Source organism: Macaca thibetana, chromosome 2 (assembly GCF_024542745.1).
Source record: "Macaca thibetana thibetana isolate TM-01 chromosome 2, ASM2454274v1, whole genome shotgun sequence".
NCBI classification, from domain to species: Eukaryota; Metazoa; Chordata; class Mammalia; order Primates; family Cercopithecidae; genus Macaca; species Macaca thibetana.
The window spans coordinates 117,946,395-117,966,947 of NC_065579.1; the positions used below are offsets into that span (position 1 = coordinate 117,946,395).

The 20,553-nt window shown below is 39.6% G+C and overlaps 1 protein-coding gene across 2 annotated transcripts in view; it reads left to right on the top strand.

Annotated features, from left to right (window-relative positions):
* The window catches only part of SYNPR (synaptoporin), a 330,505-nt gene that overhangs the window by 273,866 nt on the left and 36,086 nt on the right, over nucleotides 1–20,553 (top strand). For both annotated transcript variants that reach the window (XM_050781255.1, XM_050781256.1), the window contains one exon: nucleotides 5,387–5,585. In XM_050781255.1, coding sequence (XP_050637212.1) covers nucleotides 5,387–5,585 — 199 coding nt within the window. The remainder of the gene's footprint in view (nucleotides 1–5,386; nucleotides 5,586–20,553) is intronic.

Here is a 20,553-nt window from a genome sequence, read left to right on the forward strand (position 1 = left end):
AGCTCTTCTTTATTCCCCGCTCTAGCCCCAGCCTTTATTTATTTATTTATTTATTTATTTATTTATTTATTTATTTATTTATTTTGAGACGGAGTTTGGCTCTTGTTGACCAGACTGGAGTGCAATGGCCCGGTCTCGGCTCACTGAAACCTCTGCCTCCCAGGTTCAAGTGATTCTCCTGCCTCAGTCTCCCGAGCAGCTGGGATTACAGGTGCCTGCCACCACGTCTGGCTAAGTTTTGTATTTTTAGTAGACATGAGGTTTCACCATGTCGGTCAGGCTGGTCTCAAACTCCTGACCTCAAGCAGTCTGCCTGCCTTGGCCTCCCAAAGTGCTGTGATTACAGGCGTGAGCCGGGGCACCCGGCCGCATCCAGCTATTATGTGAACTATAAAGTCGTTGAAAGTGTATTAAGTCAATGCCACATTTTTTTAAATAATGAGAAAAAGTGTGTATTATCTGAAAATCACCTGCATCAGAATGATTGACATGATTACCTTTTAAATCCATTTCATTTTTCAGTATTTCTACAGGCAAAACTATTGAAGAATATTCCAATATCACTGGCAAGGGTAGGAAAGGGGCTCTACAATATAACCACAATGAATGCTTCTGTTGTCCTGAATTTTGTTGGAGCTGTACACATTTATGTTTGTTAAGAAAGCCGGGCGCGGTGGCTCACGTCTGTAATCCCAGCACTTTGGGAGGCCGAGGGGGGCGGATCACGAGGTCAGGAGATCGAGACCATCCTGGCTAACACAGTGAAACCCCGTCTCTACCAAAAATACAAAAAACTAGCCGGGCGAGGTGGTGTTCTCCTGTAGTCCCAGTTACTTGGAGGCTGAGGTAGGAGAATGGCGTGAACCTGGGAGGCGGAGCTTCCAGTGAGCCGAGATCACGCCAATGCACTCCAGCCTGGGCGACAAAGCGAGACTCCGTCTCAAAAAAAAAAAAAAAAGAAAGAAAGAAAGAAAAAAAAAACAAAAAACAGAAAAAGGATTTTTGTGGGAAAGTGCAATATACAGTACAAGCAAAAACAAATGGACTTGAGAAATAAGGAACTGAAGGGGACTGGATTTTCCTGCTTTAGCTGTGAGCTAGGCATACCCCTAGAGCTTTCAATTCAGTAGATCTGAGATGGGGCCCAGGAATATACATTTTTAACATAGTCCCTAGTAATTCTAATGTCAGAGGTCCATAAGCTTCACTTTAAAAATAAATATATCCTAGTTAATGTCTTCATTATTTAACATAAACAAGTCAATGTAGAAGTTTAAAAATCGCCGGGCGCGGTGGCTCACGCCTGTAATCCCAGCACTTTGGGAGGCCGAGGCGGGCGGATCACAAGGTCAGGAGATCGAGACCACGGTGAAACCCCGTCTCTACTAAAAAAAATACAAAAAATTAGCCGGGCGCGGTTGTGGGCGCCTGTAGTCCCAGCTACTCGGGAGGCTGAGGCAGGAGAATGGCGTGAACCCGGGAGGCGGAGCTTGCAGTGAGCCGAGATCGCGCCACTGCACTCCAGCCTGGGCGACAGAGCGAGACTCCGTCTCAAAAAAAAAAAAAAAAAAGAAGTTTAAAAATCAGGCTCCGGAGTTTGATGCAGATTTAAACCCCTGGACTGACATTTACTAACTATGTGGCTTAGAACAAATTACTTAATCTTTCTAAGCCTTAGTTTCTGGCCCATAAGAAATGCCCCAATATGTTAATAGCTATTATTATGTTATTATCATTATTATCTTAATTGGAAGATGATGTGCACAACGAATCTGTTGGTTTTTTTTTCTCTTCTATGTCAACTTTTATTTTAGATATGGGGGTACATGTGCAGGTGTGTTACTTGGGAATATTGCACCCAGGCAGTGAGCATAGTACCCAATAGGTAGCTTTTCAACCCATGTCCTCTTCCCTCCCCACTCTAGTACTCTGCAGTGTCTATTGTTCCTATGTTTATGTCCGTGTGTGCTTCATGTTTAGCTCCTACTGATAAGCAAGAACATGCATATTTAGTTTTCTGTCCCTGCCTTAGTTTGCTTGGGATTATGGCCTCCAACTCCATTCATGATACTGTAAATGACGTAATTTCATTCTTTTTTTACAGCTACATAGTATTCCGTGGCGTATATGTACCACATTTTCTTTATGTAATCAACCATTGATGGGCACCTAAGTTGATTCTATGTCTGTGCTATTGTAAGTAGCATGGCCATGAACATGCAAGTGCATGGGTCTTTTTGGTATAATGATCTATTTTCCTTTGGGTATATACCCAGTAACGGGATTGCTGGGTCAAATAGTAGCTCTTTTTTAAGTTCTTTGAGAAATCTCCAAAGTGCTCTCCATGGTGGCTAAGTGCATAAGTGTTCCTTTTTCTCTGCAGTCTTGTCAGCATCTGTTGGTTTTGACTTTTTAAGAATAGTCATCCTGACTGGTGTGAGATGTTATCTCATCATGGTTTTGATTTGCATGTCTCTGATGATTAGTGAAGATGAGTATTTTTTAATGTTTTTTGGGCCACTTCTATGTCTTTTTTGTTTGTTTGTTTGTTTTGTTTTTTTGAGACGGAGTTTCACTCTTGTTGCGCAGGCTGGAGTGCGATGGCGCGATCTCGGCTCACGGCAACCTCCGCCTCCCGGGTTCAACCGATTCTCCTGCCTCAGCCTCCCGAGTAGCTGGGATTACAGGCATGCGCCACCACGCCCGCCTAATTTTATATTTTTAGTAAAGATGGGGTTTCTCCATGTTGGTCAGTCTGGTCTCGATCTCCCAACCTCAGGTGATCCACCCCACCTCGGCTTCCCAAAGTGTTTGGATTACAGGCATGAGCCACCACGCCCAGTCCTATGTCTTTTTTTGAGAAGTGTCTATGTCTTTTGCTCATTTTTAATGGGGGCTGTTCATTTCTTTCTTGTTGATTTGTTTAAGTTCTTTATAGGTTATGGATATTGGGTCTTTGTGAGATGCGTAATTTGTGAATATTTTCTCCGGTCCTGTAGGTCTTTTCATGATTTCTTTTCCTGTGCAGAAACTCTTCAGTTTAATTAGGTCCCACTTACCAATTTTTGTTTTTGTAGCATTTGCTTTTGGGGACTTAGCCAAAAATTATTTGCCAAGACCAATGTTGAGAAGGGTATTTCCTAGGTTTTCTTCCAGGATTTTTATAGTTTGAAGTCTTACATTTAAATCTGTAATCCATCTTGAGTTAATTTTTTTATATGGTGAAAGGTAAGAGTCCAGTTTCATTCATTCTTCTTCACATAGCTAACCATTTATCCCAGCACCATGTACTGAGTAGGGAGTTCTTTTTCCATTGCTTGTTTTTGTCAACCTTGTCAAAGATCAGATAGTTTTAAATGTGTGGTTTTATTTCTGAGTTTTTTATTCTGTTCCATTGGTCTATGTGTCTGTTTTGTACTAGTACCATGCTGTTGTGGTTGCTCTAGCCTTGTGGTATAGTTTTAAGTTGGGTATTGTGATGTCTCCAGCTTTGTTCCTTTTGCTTAAGACTGTTTTGGCTATTCAGGCTCTTTTTTTGGGTCCCATGTGAATTTTAGAATAGTGGTTTTTTTGTTTTGTTTGTTTTGTTTTGTTTTGTTTAATTCTGTGAAGAATGACATTGGTAGTTTGGTAGGAATAGAATTTAATCTGTAAGTTGCTCTGGGCAATAGGGCTATTTTAGTGATACTGATTCTTCCAATCCATGAACATGGAAAGTATTTCCATTTATTTGTGTCATCTCTGATTTCTTTCAGCAGAGTTTTATACTTCTCCTTGTAGGGATCTTTCACCTCCTTATTTAGCTGTATTCCTAGGCATTTTATTTTCTTTGTGACTATTGTAAATGAGATTGTGCTCTTGATTTGACTCTCAGTCTGGACATTATTGGTGTATAGAAATGCTACTGATTTTTGTACACTGATTTTATATCAAAAACTTACTAAAATCATTTATCAGTTTTAGTAGGCTTTTGGTAGATTATTTAGAATTTTCTAGACAGAAAATTGTATCATCAGTGAAGAGAGACAGTTTGACTTCTTTTCCTATTTGGATGCGTTTTATTTTTTTCACTTGCCTGAGTGCTCTGGCTAGGACTTCTACCAATCCATTTTAAAGGGATTGAGTTTTGTTTAGTAAGAAAAATACTTCCTAAGCATAAGTTGGAATTATGAGGTTCGTGATTGGCTTTATCATCACTGTTACTTTTATAGTTAATTTTCCAAGTGGCACTTTATTGTTATAAATAAGCCTCAGTCATATCTTTTTGCAAGTGTCTCCCTAATTATCATTTCTGAATAAAAATTTTGGCCTCTATGTTAAATTACAGTTCACAACTTAGTTCCAGTTCACACCCTGAGCTATTATATTGGCTATAACACGTCTTCCTTAGGTGTTATTTACTGAGCTGAAACTATTGCCCAAAGCATCTTATTTTGTCTATATCCAGTAATTTATTGAGCCTGCACGCTATCCTGATAGAGTTTACTCACTAAAATAGAAGTTATAAAAGTTCAATCAAATTACGATCTATCAGCCATCTTACAGAATCAAGAATGTGCAATCATTTATTCAACTGCTATTTGCTCAGTGCCTTAAAAATGTCAGGTGTTTGGGATCACAGAGAAAAAGAAAACCAAGATTCCCACTATCATGGAGAAATGATATTCACAGTTGCGTGGGCAGTGGAGACTGAAAAAAAAAAAAAAGGTAATCAAATTCATTACCAAGACAGCTTTATCTGGCAGTGAGTGCTATGAATGACATTAAATAGAGTGATGTAATAGAAAATGCCTAAAGGAAAGGAGCTCCTTTTGATTAATGGCAGGAAAAGGCTCTCATCTCTCAGGAGATGTTGAGCTGATGCCTGAATGCCAAGGAGGCAGCCATGGGAAATGTCAGGGGGCAGAGTGATTTAAGAAAAGAGAACAGTCAACAACAAGACCTGGAGACAGGACCATGTTTGTCATAACTGAGAAACAGAAAGCAGGCCAATGTAGTTGAAACAGGGTGATAGAGGACAGAGCAGCAGGGGTGGAGGCTGGAGATACAGTTAGGGGCACCAAGGTAAGGCCTAGTGAGCCCTGTTAAAGAGAGGAAGCACTGAAGAATTTCAGCAGGGGGATGCCGTAGTCTAATTTATCACGATTTCAGGTTCCCTTTCCTCTTCCCTCCTCCCCTCTACCTAAGGTTAAATGATGATTAGCTGCAATATTGATTTCCACATTTCTAGCTATAATGCCTGTAAATTTCTTAATGAATATGTTACATAGGCACGCACTAAAACTCCCAGATCACATCCCATTTTGCTTTAGAAGATGTAGACACAACTCACCTATTTTCATCTTCATTGCATTTAAAGAATGTCTCCTTAAATCTGGCAATTTAGGTTGCACCAGGTGACGTTTGAGGTGCCCACCTGCGAGGGAAAGGAACGGCAGAAGCTGGCATTGATTGGTGACTCCTCGTCTTCAGCAGAGTTCTTCGTCACTGTCGCTGTCTTCGCCTTCCTCTACTCTTTGGCCGCCACTGTCGTTTACATTTTCTTCCAGAACAAATACCGGGAAAACAACCGGGGCCCACTCATTGTAAGTGGTTTTCTTTTTCAAATAACTTTTTCTGTTCCTTCTAATTTTTTTTACTAATGCTTGCAGGACTTTGGAGTTACCTGAGCCCTTGGGGTAGGTGTTTGAAAGGAAATCATATTCTTTTTTATCCAAATCTCTTGAAGCTACAACAAAGACATGATGTCTGTCAATCTCTTGTGCTCCTGGGCTGGGAAAGTATCACCTGACTTGCTAGAAACCCCTCTGAGATAAATGATTAGAAATCTCATGAGATCAAGGAAAGAGCAGTGAAGCTTGCTGTAGATTTATTTATAATTCCAGCATTATGGAGTTAGTCAACCATTTTTCTGATTATTTAGACAGTGTGACCTGTGCTCATTTGAAATATGTTGTTCCCTTAGTATATAGAATAGGCATATATTAATAATTGTTTAGTTTGAAAATGGAGTTCTTCATCTCTGTATATCTATCTATCTATGTCTTTTTCCTACCAATTCCTTACCCTAAACCTCACTTTCTGTTGACTTATACAATGGTCATATAAGTGAAATCAATATAGCCCAGCATTTCTAAACATAAACACAAACACACATACACCTAGGGGGACACAAAACCTTAAGAGGGTACCTAGGCTGGATAATTTTAAGGAAATAAATTTTAAATTTCACCCTTTACGTGTGCATTTGCCCAAACTCTATCTTCCTTAGAATGTCCTGTATCAAAAAAGATTTTGCTGTCATCTTTCTTAATCAACTACTCCATTTTACAAAAGAAAAGTATGCTTATTTACCAACTCAAGTCTTACTACACAGTACATTTACAGAATATAAAACATTTGGGACACTGAAAAGGGGACCATTGAAATATTGGTGTTGGTGTTGACAAAGGTGAGTGATTCTGATGCCTGACTAATACACTTTTTTGGATATAAGGAGGTTTACTATTTTTTGGCTTTCAATACAATTAAAAATTCTAGTACGCTCATCAGTTGATTGATAATTAAAAAATAATTTTTGGTGACAGGTTACTATGTGATGTGGGACATATAACTCAAAAAGAAAGTAATAAATCGTATTGCTGTAACAAAACTCCATTTGTTCTCATTTATGCAAGCAAGCTTTCTCAGCATTTACATCTAAAAAAGGAAAAATGGAAACGAAATTTATGCTGAATCATGTACTATTCTGTAAATAAATAATATTTGTCAAAAAAATTACATATTAACTGCTAAGGCTTGAATATGGTTTATCCCCCACCAAAACTCATGTTGAAGCTTGGTCTTCAATGTGGCAGTGCTTTTTAAAGCCGGTTAGATGACTTAGATGAGTTAATGTCTTTCTTGAGAGACTGCATTAGTTCTCATAAGACTGTATTAGTTCTTGTGAGAGCAGGTTGTTATGAATTGAGTCCGCCTCTTTTGTCTTCTATCCCTTTTCCCACATACCCAGTTCCCCTTTCATTTATCTGCCATGTTTTGACACAGCACAAGGCCCTCACCACAAGCCACCAGACATGGCTTTCCAATCTTGAACTTCCCAGCCTGTAGACTATGTGCTAAATAAACCTCTTTTCTTTATAAATTACCCAGTCTCAGGTACTCTGTTATAGCCATACGAAATGTACTAAAACAGCCTGTTCATCTAAGAATTGTAAATTTTCAATAAAATTTTTACTTATTATTTTATTTTATTGAGGCAGAGTCTCATGCCACCACCCAGGCTGGCGTGCAGTGGCATAATCACAGTTCACTCCACCTCCCAGGCTCAGATGATCCTCCCACCTCAGGTGCATGCCACCACACCCAGCTAATTTTTGTATTTTTTGCAGAGACAAGCTTTCATCATATTTTTTGCAGAGATAGGGTCTCAAATTCCTGGACTCAAGTTATCTTCCTGCCTCGGCCTCCCAAAGTGCTGAGATTACAGGCATAAGCCACTGTACCTGGCTACTTTTTAAATTTAATAATTACATATTAAATTTATAATATATTTTTGTTGTTTTGGAAAATTATGCATTAATAATACTTGTAATGATCACTCAACCCAAAAGAAATTTAATACTTAAAGTCTTAGGATCACAAGTAATTAAACAGTTAACTTAAATCTGTATATATATTTTTGTGGCCAAAAAAAAATAATAGGGTAATTAATAATATGCTTTCCAGAAAAAAAATTATATCATCCTATAATTCTGTGAGGGAAGTATAATAAAAATACAAATTCAAAGAGAACAAAAGGAAGATATAAAATTTCCACCTGTTAAATAACTTGTTAATTATAAGAGAATATCTGTTAATTATAACAGAATATCAAGTAACTGTTCCATTGGATACATTTAAAAATTGATACAATAATTTTACTTTAAATATCAATATTTTTTTTCTTTTTTTTTTTTTTGAGACAGGATCTTACTGTCACCCAGGCTGGTGTGTAGGGGAACAATCTTGGCTCACTTCAACCTTCACCTCCTGGGCTCAATTAATCCTCCCACCTCAGCCTCCCAAGCTCCCAAGTAGCAGGGACTATAGGCACACACCACCACACTCAACTAATTTTTTGTATTTTTTGGTACAGACAAGATTTTGCCATGTTGCCCAGGCTGGTCTCAAACTCCTGGATTCAAGCAATCTACCAGCCTCGGCCTCCCAAAATGCTGGGATTACAGGCGTGAGCCACCACTCCCAGCCTAATACATTCAATATGCTAGAAATTACTTTCTTTGCAGCTATTTGAACTTTCAATAAAAACAAAATTAGATGCCAACTTTATACAACTAGGGACATAGTTTTTTACATTATTTTGGGGAGTATGTGAGTAAAATAAATTTCGCAAATCTCTATTGTAGAGATCTGAACCTTAAAATAATAAATTTTGAAGGATAACTGGGAGAATTCTCTGTTTTTAGAAATTTGTTAAGTTTGAAGGGACTAGAAAATGTTCAGATGTGCAACACTTTAATATGTTAACTTAAAAAAAGAGTAACGAAACCGAATTTGGAATTTTGGGCAAGTGTTTTTTTACTTTTATTTTTATTTTTTCTATCTCAAATTTGAGTTAATAGTCTTAATGATTTCAAAGCCTGTAATCCCAGCACTTTGGGAGGCCGAGACAGGCGGATCACGAGGTCAGGAGATCGAGACCATCCTGGCTAACACAGTGAAACCCCATCTCCACTAAAAAATACAAAAAAATTAGCTGGGCTAGGTGGTGGGTGCCTGTAGTCCCAGCTACTCAGGAGGCTAAGGCAGGAGAATGGCATGAACCTGAGAGGCAGAGCTTGCAGTGAGCCGAGATGGCACCACTGCACTCCAGCCTGGGCAACAGAGCCAGATTCCATCTCAAAAACAAAACAAAACAAAACAAAATGTCTTCAACAGAGTCACCAAACTTGGGCTTATCCCCACCACGATGTACAAATGGACATACCTAAGAGATTGCCATGCATATAGCATAAATCCAACGTGCATGTTTATTTCTGGATCCCATATTAACACACTCACAGAATTTTTAAGTCTGAGGAAATATCCTGACTTCTAAACAGAAGAAGTTAATACAGCTAATCCACACATAAAGTGGGGGAAAAAAACTATTTTATTATATAAAACCACATTCTACTCATATAGAATCATCTTGTAAAGGCATGCTGCTTTATCTCTTTGTAAACAGTCTTTCCCGTTAAGTGAGATATGATGAAATCCTGAATTGTGTAATACAATGGTAGGTTTTGTTTCATTATGTCGTGGGAGGAAGGAACAGAGAGAGATAATTCTAGTAATCAAAAAAGAAAAGTCTCCTAGATGAAACTTCTGTGATATTAAAAAGCCAAAGTGCTCATTACTTAGCAGATAAAAGTTAATTTAAAAATGAGCCTGAATCATAGGAGTCACAGAGGCAGATTGCCCGTAGATCAGCAGGATGCCATTGTAGCTGCAAAGAGCAAACCACATCGATTAAAATCCTACCATGATGAAGCTGTGATTGGGGAAGTAAGAGGTGCTATGACACCATTTGTGAAGAGCAGGTTTAAGCAAATTCACAGTGTGAGCAAGGTCTCAAGACGGTGGTGCATACTTAAGAAAACTTTCAAATACTAGAAAAGCATTTGTTCAGATGTTCACAATAGTTTTCCTTGTTTAAAAACCCATCCTCTTTATTCACAAAGATGGCTACTGTATTAGTCCATTCTCACACTGCTATAAAGAACGGCCTGAGACTAGGTAATTTCTAAAGAAAAGAGGTTTAATTAATTCACAGTTCTGTATGGCGAGGGAGGCCTCGGGAAATTTACAATCATGGTGGAAGGCACCTCTTCATAGGGTGGCCGCAGAGAGAAGAAGTGAGCAAGAGAGGAACTACCAAACACTTATAAAACTATCAGATTTCATGAGAACTCACTCACTGTCATGAGAACAGCATGGAGGGAACCACCCCCATGATCCAATCACCTCCCACCAGGTCTCTCCCTCAACACCTGGGGATTACAATTCTAGATGAGATTTGGGTGGGGACACAAAGCCTAACCATATCAACTACTGATCATTATTTGGGCAACTTTATTTTGGTTACCATCTATTTTTCGTTGTTGTTTTGTTTCTAACCAAACACACACTTTAAAAAAAAATTATGTCATTTGTGATTCTTCAAGTCAAACTTTGAACATGAAACTACAAAATTGCTGTAGTAGGTGAACATAAACTAATTCAAGCAGTTTAAGAAATCAAATACCCTTCCAAGGTAGTTCACATCCAAAATATTAACACATTTTCATCTCAATTTATAGTCCTCTGGGACATGACATTATACATCCTGCACAAATAAAATTAATGTTGTAGGGAAGTGACAAGGACGATAATAACTATAACATCAACCGATATTGATTGGGTTTCTACTGTGTGTTGTGTTGAGCTAATACTCAAGACAACCCTAGTTTATATTATTATTCATATTTATAGATGAGAGAAGGGAAGCTTAGAGCAGTTACCAACTCTCCCTGGTTGCATCACTTATAGGCAGAAGGTTCAGAGTGTGGGCCCAAATCCAGAGCACAATTCCTAACCACCATGCAAGAGGCCCAAGATCCTGATAGCCAATGTGCTATAGAAGTTAGAGGGGTGGAGATGGGTAAGACAAATTGGTATTGTTTTACTCTAGAAGCAAAGAAATCAATCTCATAATCCCTAGGCTCTTTTGCTCATTTGACTGTCATGGAGGATTTTATTTTATTTGCCTCCAGAATCCATCTGGAGTTATGGAATGACAGCCATGCATCTGTTGTACTAGAACTACTAGAGGGTTCTGCTTGTGAGTGCCATTTATCTGACTTGCAAATAGAAGATGCCAATGAGGGAAAACAAACTTTAAAATGGCCAGGATAAATGTGTATTGTGAATCACAGATTACCAGGATTTGTTCCTATGCATTTCCAAGCAGTTGTGAGCAGTTTCAGGCAGACTGGAGCCATGCTTATCAATAGCTACTGAAAATTTTTTTTTCTACTGAATATATATGACAAGATTGCCCACCTTTAAGTAAAAATGAGAATCTGAATGCCTTTAGAAGTAACACAATTGTTAATGATGCTGAATGATTTAATAGTGAGAAAATTGGGCCAAAGAAATCAGCCAGCTACTGTATGTCACTACAGTAAATGTCTTCTTGTACAGATAAATAAATATCAGTTCTCAGAAAGCAGAAATGGCCATGCGAATGGCGCATGATTGTGAAATTGAAATGTCATATCAGGTTATATCATTTTTTCATGTTCCTTAGAGTCTAGTTTTAAAGCCAATCTCCTGCCTAGGTTACTGTGACAGGATGTTCTGAGCCATTTTCAGATCTCAAGTCAAATAATGAGGATTTAGTTTCCTTCCATATTAATGTAAAGTAGATTTTTAAAAGCAACTTATCTTACAAGGCTGACAGAATGCTTGAATGCTCTAAGAATGAGCATATTAATAAATACCATCTCATGTTTCAGTGAATATGTATTGCAAGAGTTTTGGCTTAAAGTAACTTCTCTGGGAATTAGGAAGAATCTTAAAGAATCTTTAAGATTTTGTGTAAAAGAAAGAGGCTATGTTATTCAAACTCTCCTCCCATAAAGGAGACCAGGTTGACCCAAGGCAGTTTATGGGACCAGGAGTGTTTACCAGTGGCAAGCACACAGTGGTATCATGGCTCACCTTTGTTTCATGCCCAATGCCTTCCGCATATTTTCATTTTTCCCCATCTAGCCTCAAAACAATCCTGGGAGAGAAGTAGTTCAATGAGAATTAGCCCTATTCTGCAGATTCAATTTAATTCCTCTTTAGTGAGCACTAGACATTGGAAAATAAGTCCCTGGGACGTTAGAAACCTTGCTGTTGTCAGGGAAGAAGTTAATAGCAGAGCAAGGGCATGAACTGTTAGTCCAGTGATCTTCAGGGTAGTGGCTAATTTATGGGGTGCTGAATTGCAATCTTCTTGTGTGAAATATTATTTAACAGGTGGAAGCTGTTACTTCACATGTAGAATGGTGTCAATAATAATGCACACATCACGTGAGTGCAGTAGGGAAAGGAAGAGTTAATGCCTGAAAAGCACTTTACACAGGGAAATGCACACAGTAAATGATAAATTAATGGTATCTGATTGTAGCACTATTATTATCATTAATTTCAATTATTCTCCTGCCCATTACTGGGTAGTCCCTTAGTCCCACAAAGGAAAATTGCAGACGCCTTCCTTTGATTGACTGCTGCTCTCACAGCTCTATCTTCCTCCAGTCTTTCTATCCCAAGTACCTTCTTATCCCCAAGTCCCCAAGGATAGAGCTTAACTCAGGACTACTTCTAAGATCACAATTGCTAGGTTGAACCATCCAATTAACCTTTGTGTTTCTTGAATCCCACTCCATTAGATGACTGGGAGGTAGACTTCTAATTTCCCCAAACAAAATAAGGTTTCTCATTTTGAACTATAGGCTGGGGCCAACACTAAGGGAAGAAAACAAGAGAGACAGATACAGAGCTGGATGCTCAAATAATCAAATGCTCTTTCCTATCAGCTACACCTTTGTTTGGGTATAATTAGATACAGAAATCAGATTTTGCAGTCTCTGAGCTATACAGAAAATGCTGAGAAAGCGCTCTCTCTTCTCCCCTTCGCTCTCTCCCTCTCCCCAATTCCCCTCTATCTTCTCCTTTCCTCTTCTCTCCTCATTTCTCTCCCCATTGTCCTCTCTCCTCTTTATGTCAGTTCCATTTCATGTCTATTTTATTTTAATAGGTAATAAGTATCTTCAACAGGCTAAGCAACGTGTATTTATGGGAGAATTAAAAGCATTTAGTCTGCTGAGGAACATTATTGAATCATTAAATCATTGTAACTCTCCTACAAATGGCTTGCTAGGGGTATGTAGACGGGCTTTGGTAACCTAGAGGAGGAGGTGTATAATCTTGCCTAGAAGTGAGGGCACACCCTCTTCAGGTCTCTGTGCTGTGGACTTGCCGTAAAGACAACTGGAGAGCATCTTGAGGTTGGTGAGCAAGGTAAATGAAGGACCTTGTTTTTGAAGTTCTGCCCCAGGAACAGTGTATTTGATGATAAACATAATATCATTTGAAGCCCCAAAAGTGTATGAGTATATTGTTAGTCATAGACACACCTATCAGAATCTGACACTGATTTGTCGTGAATGGGGGTGGGAATATGTCTTTTTTTTTTTTTTTTTTTTTGAGACGGAGTCTCACGCTGTTGCCCAGGTTGGAGTGCAGTGGCGCGATCTCGGCTCACTGCAAGCTCCGCCTCCTGGGTTCACGCCATTCTCCTGCCTCAGCCTCCTGAGTAGCTAGGACTACAGGCGCCCGCCACCGCGCCCGGCTAATTTTTTGTATTTTTAGTAGAGACGGGGTTTCACTGTGGTCTCGATCTCCTGACCTTGTGATCCGCCCGCCTCGGCCTCCCAAAGTGCTGGGATTACAGGCTTGAGCCACCGCGCCCGGCCTTTTTTTTTTTTTTTTTTTTTTTTTTTTTTTAGAGATGCAGTCTTGCTCTGTCACCCAGCCTGGAGTGCAGTGGCATGATCTCAGCTCACTGCAACCTCCGCCTCCTGGATTAAAGCCGTTCTTCTGCCTCAGCCTCCCCAGTAGCTGGGATTACAGGCGCACACCACCATGCCCAGCTAATTTTTGTATTTTTAGTAGAGATGGGGTTTCACCTTGTTGGCCAGGCTGGTCTCGAACTCCTGACCTTGTGATTCGCCTGCCTCGGCCTCCCGAAGTGCTGGGATTGCAGGTGTGAGCCACCTTGCCCGGCCGGTGTGTGTGTGTGTGTCTCACCTCCTCACTCTATAAAATCAGAAATGTTGATCATGTGAAAACATATGGACTTCACCTTAAATGAACTCATAATCTAAACCACTCTAAATTTTGTATCAAGTATATTTCCCTCAGCATTGACAGCACAGATGAAGGCAAATACATTAATCCATTCAAAATTTTCCCGGTGTACTTTCTAGATATTTTATCGAATCTCACATCCTCAGCTCTTTTTCAGCTTTTTGACGATTAGTGAATTCTTAATTACAATTTAAATGAAGGTTCATTCCCACTGTATTTGGTACCACATTTCTCGAATTAGCTACTTTAATGAAAAGATGAGCTGTAGTTCTGTAGTCTTAATAAAGGCATGATTCTTCCAGAGCCCACAACTCTTCTCATCCTTTGCTGGAGTCTGTACCTTTGGGGGGCTGGTGGAACATGTCTGTCCCAACCCCATCCACGTTTGTCACATTTCCTTACATTCCAGGGAACTCCTCATTCAGTTAGAAAATCAAAATCTTGCAGAAACTTAGCAAAGCCCCAGTGTGTCTTTCCTATGTGTTTTATCTTTCATTTAAAACAAAATGAAATGTGAAATGTGTCTACTCCATAGCCTGGCATACACAGAGAAAACTTGGCTTCCTTTCTCAGACAGACCAGGGGTTTTCAACTCCTGTCCTATGGGGATGGAGGAGGGAGGTGACAATTTTGCCCCTGACTCAACCCTCTGCCGCTGTCTTAAGTTTGTCCTGCTACAATAAAATACCTGAGACTGGGTAATTTATAAAGAACAGAAATTAATCTTCTCACAGTTCTGGACGCTGGAAAGTCCAAGATCAAGGCTCCGGCAGGTTCTATTGCTTGGTGAGGGTTGCCCTCTGCCTCCAAGATGGTGCCTTGTTGCAGCATCATCTGGAAGGAAGGAATACTGTGTCCTCACATGATGGAAGGCAGAAGAGAAATGGAGCAGAACATGTGGGAAGCCTCTTTTAAAAAGGCCTTAATCCCATTCATGAGAGAGGGGCCCTCATGGTCTAATGACCTCTTAAGTGCCCTACTTCTTAATATTATCACATTGACAACACACGGATTTTGGAGAGGACAAATTCAAATCATAGCATTCTGCCCCGACCCCCAAAATCCATGTGCTGCCATGTGAGGACACAGCATTCCTCCCTTTCAGAGGATGCTGCAGTGAAGCACCATCTTGGAGGTTACCTGTCCCAGAGGCTAATCAGGTCTACTTGACTTTAGCTTAGACGTTGCTTCATTTTTCTCTGAATAATTCTACTTGTGGGGAACTCTGTACCTCTCACCATGTTCATTCCTCTGGGTCCAGGAACCTCACTGCTAGCTTTTGGCTGACATACTGTCCTCTGTCCTCTTGTGTCCCCTCTCTTAGCTACCTCCAACACACACACAAACACACTCTTCAGCCCAATCTAAACATTTCAGCTTCATAGTCTGTTTCCCCTAAGCTCTGCCTGCTTATCTAGCTGACATCCTAGAGAGAAAAATGCTGTCAACCTCATTTGCCTGTCCAGTTTTAGATGTTACTCATCAAAGAACACTTGCGTTTTTCTAGAATACTTCAGGAGCATTATATTGCTCCTGACTCCATCTCTAATTATGGAATTTGAGCCAATTAAATATTTCTTAGCAACTTGGGCACTAGTTTAACTTTTACAGCCACCGTAAGTAATTTTGGTAGACTCCCAAAGTGGTATAGATTAGGGAAAAAGGGGAGCAAAAATATTTTCCTATTTAATGAATAACTATCCATAATTTATTTTTGCTAATTCATCTTGTTTTGATTTTTCCTTGTGTGTCCTCAGATACTGATGGGTTTTACTTTTCGTTTTTCAATGAAACAAAAGTTCATGTGGTGTTTCCTTTTTGATAGTAAGATAAAGCTCTTTTTCAGATTCAAGAATAATGATTATGGCTGTGTAGGCCTCACTGGATCCCAGACCCTGTTGTAGGCACTAGGGGCATGAAGTCAAATAAAACCTAGGTCCTAGCCTCAAACTACTTGCTTTATTCCTATTACCCTTGAGGGCGAAATCTGTGATGGGGAGACATTAGTAGGCAGGGGTTATGAATTTGGGCTCTGGAATCAGACTGCCTGGGCCCAAATCTCAGTACCACCATTTACCATCTGTATGACTTTGGACTGATGGTTATAGAACCTCTCTATACTTCTGAGTCTTCATCTATGAAATGAAGAGACTAATGGTTCCTAATTTATAAAGTTGTTGGTCAGAGTAAGTGAGCTATTACCCATAAAGCCACTAGAACAACACCAGGCACTCAGCAGGTGCTTATTAATGCAAGTCATTATTTTCATCAGCTTTATTATTATCTACCATCATGTCCATACTGTGCTTTCTCTGTAACTGGTGTTTATTAAATCTCATTGGACCGATCAGCTGAAACACAAGTGGATGGGTACACATTCTATTGACTTTCTCATCTTGAGAAATGCTTGGAAGGCTTCTTATTGCCCTGTTTACATCAAATGTTCTTTATTATTATTTTTTTCTTCTCTGAGCCTCTAAACTCAGCATAAGCTGCTGTCATTACAGACAAATGCAATCAGCCCTAACGTGTAGCTTCACTCTTTTCCCCATCACTCTGTTCCCCTCTCTTCAGCTATCCCACTGCCACTCTGGCACTCAGATCTCATGCTTTAGGGAAAGAGGGGAGAGAGCACTGCTCCATTAAATCAGCCAACCAGGCTCCAGAGAAGAGGAGCTTGAATCCCTTACCAGCTGGCAAGTCTGAAAATAGTGGAAGGGTGTAAAGAACACAATAGTGTAACAGGATGAAACTTGGAAATTTGGTTGGGGCATCCAGCTGAGAAACTAGTCTCAGACTTTCACTCTCCTATCATTTTTTGAAAGCTGTGAGATCTTCCCCTCCCCATCCCCCAAGATGGCAAATATCCTTACTAGTTGCTAAATTTATTTCCTTGAATCCAGAACAAGCACAAACTCACACATACAGCTTTAGCTTCACTGGGGGTCTCAGCAGCTTAAGAATGTCTTGCTCTAATACTCACAGTTCATTAGACTTTCAAACAGTTGGCACAAAGTTAGCCCTTTCCCCAGCTGGACATCTTCATTTCCATTGCTGATTAGCAGGGCCCTAATAAAAGTTACAGATCCATGCAAAGAAATGCTTCAGAATTTGCCCTGGGAACAGGTAGAAAGAGACTGCAGGTAAAACTGATCTGAATCCCTTATGAGGGACAAGGTTATTGAAAATACTTGAGTGATTGGCCAAGGAGTGATCTCACCTTTGTTCCACCAGCTATCTGAGATCTGCAACTTAGAATGCTCTTCCACGTTGTTCTCAAATATCTAAGAAACATCAAATCAATTTATATGCTGTCTCAAGAAATAGACAGTTAAGCTTGAATTGCAATGAGTTACTTATTCGTGGCCTATTGGCTCACTAGCCAATTGGCTAGTCACCACTATGGGCAGAAAATAATGCAGACTATTGACAATCTAGAAATTGCAAGACAAAAAAAGTGAAATTATTACCATAGAAAAAAGAACTTAGAAAAAAATGCAGTTGAGGCTTGGGAAAAGTGAGGTTAAATGCCATTGAGCTGCCACTTACCCCTGAGCACTTTCCACAGGCCAAGAATTAAATAAAATAGAAGTTATATTGGTTAATTCTGCAATACCATTAAGGCAGTTATTATTATTCCCGTTTTACAGATGTTGAATCCAATTTACAGAGGTTAAGTAACTTAAATAGTGCTGTTCATTGAGTGTGATACAGAGACATGTTCTTCACCACAGTGCTGTATTGCCACCCCATTTTTTACCTGAAAGTGGAGAAAAAAGCCAAGAATCTTTATCAGCTTATTGAGTATCTGCTGTGCACAAGACAGGTGGGGGACACAGTAGCAGGAAATACACAAGTTCCTTCTTTGGGAGAACCACCGTCTCCCACTTATATAGTCCTAGCGGATGGTCAATCATGGTGCCTCACTTGATACCTATAAGGTCAAGTGACTCAAGCCAGGAATCAAAGTCCCCTCTTGAATTTCTCTATTAAGTGAATTTCTTATTTCTATGGAGTTACTTAGCTAGGAATATGTGGATCTAGTCGATAGTGGCCACATTGCCCATGATGTAGAAGGAGTCTATTTAAAGAATAAAGCTGAGCAGAGATAAGCAGATCCTCAAGGGGGGAGAGAGAGAGAGAGAGAGAGAGAGAGAGAGAGAGAGAGAGAGAGAGAGAAAAGCTTACCAAGAAGAAATTTAGGCCCTGAATTCAGCCACAGCTGAAGCCAGCACATTCTAGACTTTCCGGTTATGTCAGTGGTTGAATTTCCCCATGTGAGTGCTTTGATTTAGGTTTCTGGTACTTGCCAAATAATCTTGACCTAAATAATTTCTATCTCTTCTATAAAATGTTATAAGCACCTATGCATCAAAAGATTATTAATGGAGATTAAATAACAAATGTCTAGTGTAATTGTTAGGTGCTAAGCAGATAGTAGATGCTTAGTAACAGTTTCTTTATCTATTCATAGGACCAAGAAAGAGTAAGATGAAGTAACTCTGGTAGTACTTTTATATTCAGTATTATTTAACTGTTTCCCTTTGTAGTGACTGCATAATATTCCATTATATTGAGATAAAATGAATTATTTCACCAATCTCTTATTGTTGGACTTAGAATTTTACATGGCTTTGAATTTTTCTCTCTCATAAGCCATTAGCCTTGCACTTTACACACATTTTAAATTATTTCCTTAAGAGAAAAACCCAGAAGTTGATTATCTTCCTGATTTTGAAGGCAGAAGTTTCTAATTTTTTCCACATTAAATACATCCCTAATGAGGTCACACATATGAGTGAAAATTTTGAATTCCAACTTCTGACTATACCCCCGGTCCTGAAATCTTATGTTATTGTAGAAGAGATCTCTCCAAAACACCTACAAAGATAATTTTCTTCCCGGAGAAGAAAAAACCTAAAATAAAAATAACTTGTTCTAAGGAGCCTGACATTGAAACATTTGCTTTGAAACTTAAGATACTAAGGAAACATCACAAATTTAATTCAAGCTGTGTTTAAGTACACAGAAGTCAGGCCTTAATTATCAGGGAGAAGTCCCCAAGATGGGCATGAATCTGCACAACCACCCAAGTGTAGGCCCAGTGCTGGGCTCTGCATGCCCTCAGCTTTGGCAGTATCCTTTCTCACTGAGACTCAAAAAGTGAAGTTCAAAACCATGAACAGTTCCTCTGGCCAAAAATGGAAGAAAAAACAAACATACGGAAATCCCACGTGATTTTTTTTTTTTTTTTTAGCATAATGGAATTATTTATAAGTTTCATCCTGGGGTATCTCCAATGCCTGCAGTTCTGTATGTGGCAACCCAGCAGATGGTCAGGGAGTGGCAAAGGCAGTAATAGTCTCTCCAACCCTGCCTGCTGTTGGCCTTGGGGAGCTTCTGAATAAATCTGGTGGCTCCTTTCAAACCCCCAGTTAAGCCATCTTCCACAGCTTTCGTTGGCTTTTTGTTTGTTTGTTTGTTTGTTTCACTCATTCTGTAAATAGTTGATTCAAGATTGAAAAAACTAGACCAAACTACATGGGATTTGTGTTCCTGATTAGAAGATACAGCTGGTAGAAGGCTGATTCTGGGCTTTGTGAAACCCTCATGCATAAAGAGTTGGCACACTTATGGGAACAGGGCAGGTGAGGGGGCCAGGGAAAGGAAAGAATTGATGACATTAGGGCATATTCATGGAGACTCTCTATGGAGTAGTCTCCCTCCTTCAGTCTTCCATTCTTCCAATCCATTGTTTCAAATAGAGCTGTATTTATGCCATTATATCTCTGGGTTACAGAAATAAAACCTCTCTCCTCACATCAGCATTCAAGGCCCTCCTAAGCCTTCACATACTCTTCAGAGCCATCTCCTATCATCCCCTGTATTCCATATTTTAGCCAAACTGTACTATTTGCCATTCCCTAAGATGCTGTAAAAATTCCTGTTCTGCAAAGCTACTGAGCTGCTACCTGCCACCTGGAAGGTCTTCCTCCCCTCTCCCTCCCAGCCTATCAAAATTCAACTCATTTTCAAAGATCCATCTCACAGGCTATCTGTTCCATGAAGTAATTCTTCACTACCCATGTCCTTACTCCCAAAGATATGTGATTTCTCCCTCTTCTAAACCTCCCAGCTCTGTGTAAAAATCATTGTTTGTGCAAATCCATTACTACCTTGCACTTTCGTTGGATGTGGTTTTGTCTGATCCCCCCCCCCACTAGATATCAAATATCTGAAGGACAAAGATTATTTCCAACACAGCTATCATCCCCTAAAGGCAGTATTTAAAATGAAATTAATGGCCTTCATCAAGGATAGGGTCTGAGTTTGCTCATCTACTCAACACACATTTGTTGGGTTCCTGCAAATATATATTCTAAAGGAAACACAGAAACATGTCAAAGAACCCCCCAAAATATAGAATATGCACTCTCCAATGTCTGGGTCTATAATATTGGAGGTACCCATCATGACTGTTACAGTTTAACATCAGGGTTTTGAAAATCACAGTAAGCATCAATGTTATTAAGTCCACGCCTCAATTCAGAAGAGACTCAGCTTGCTATTTTAAAACGGTGGACTCTAATTCTTCTCAAATGCTCCCTTCCA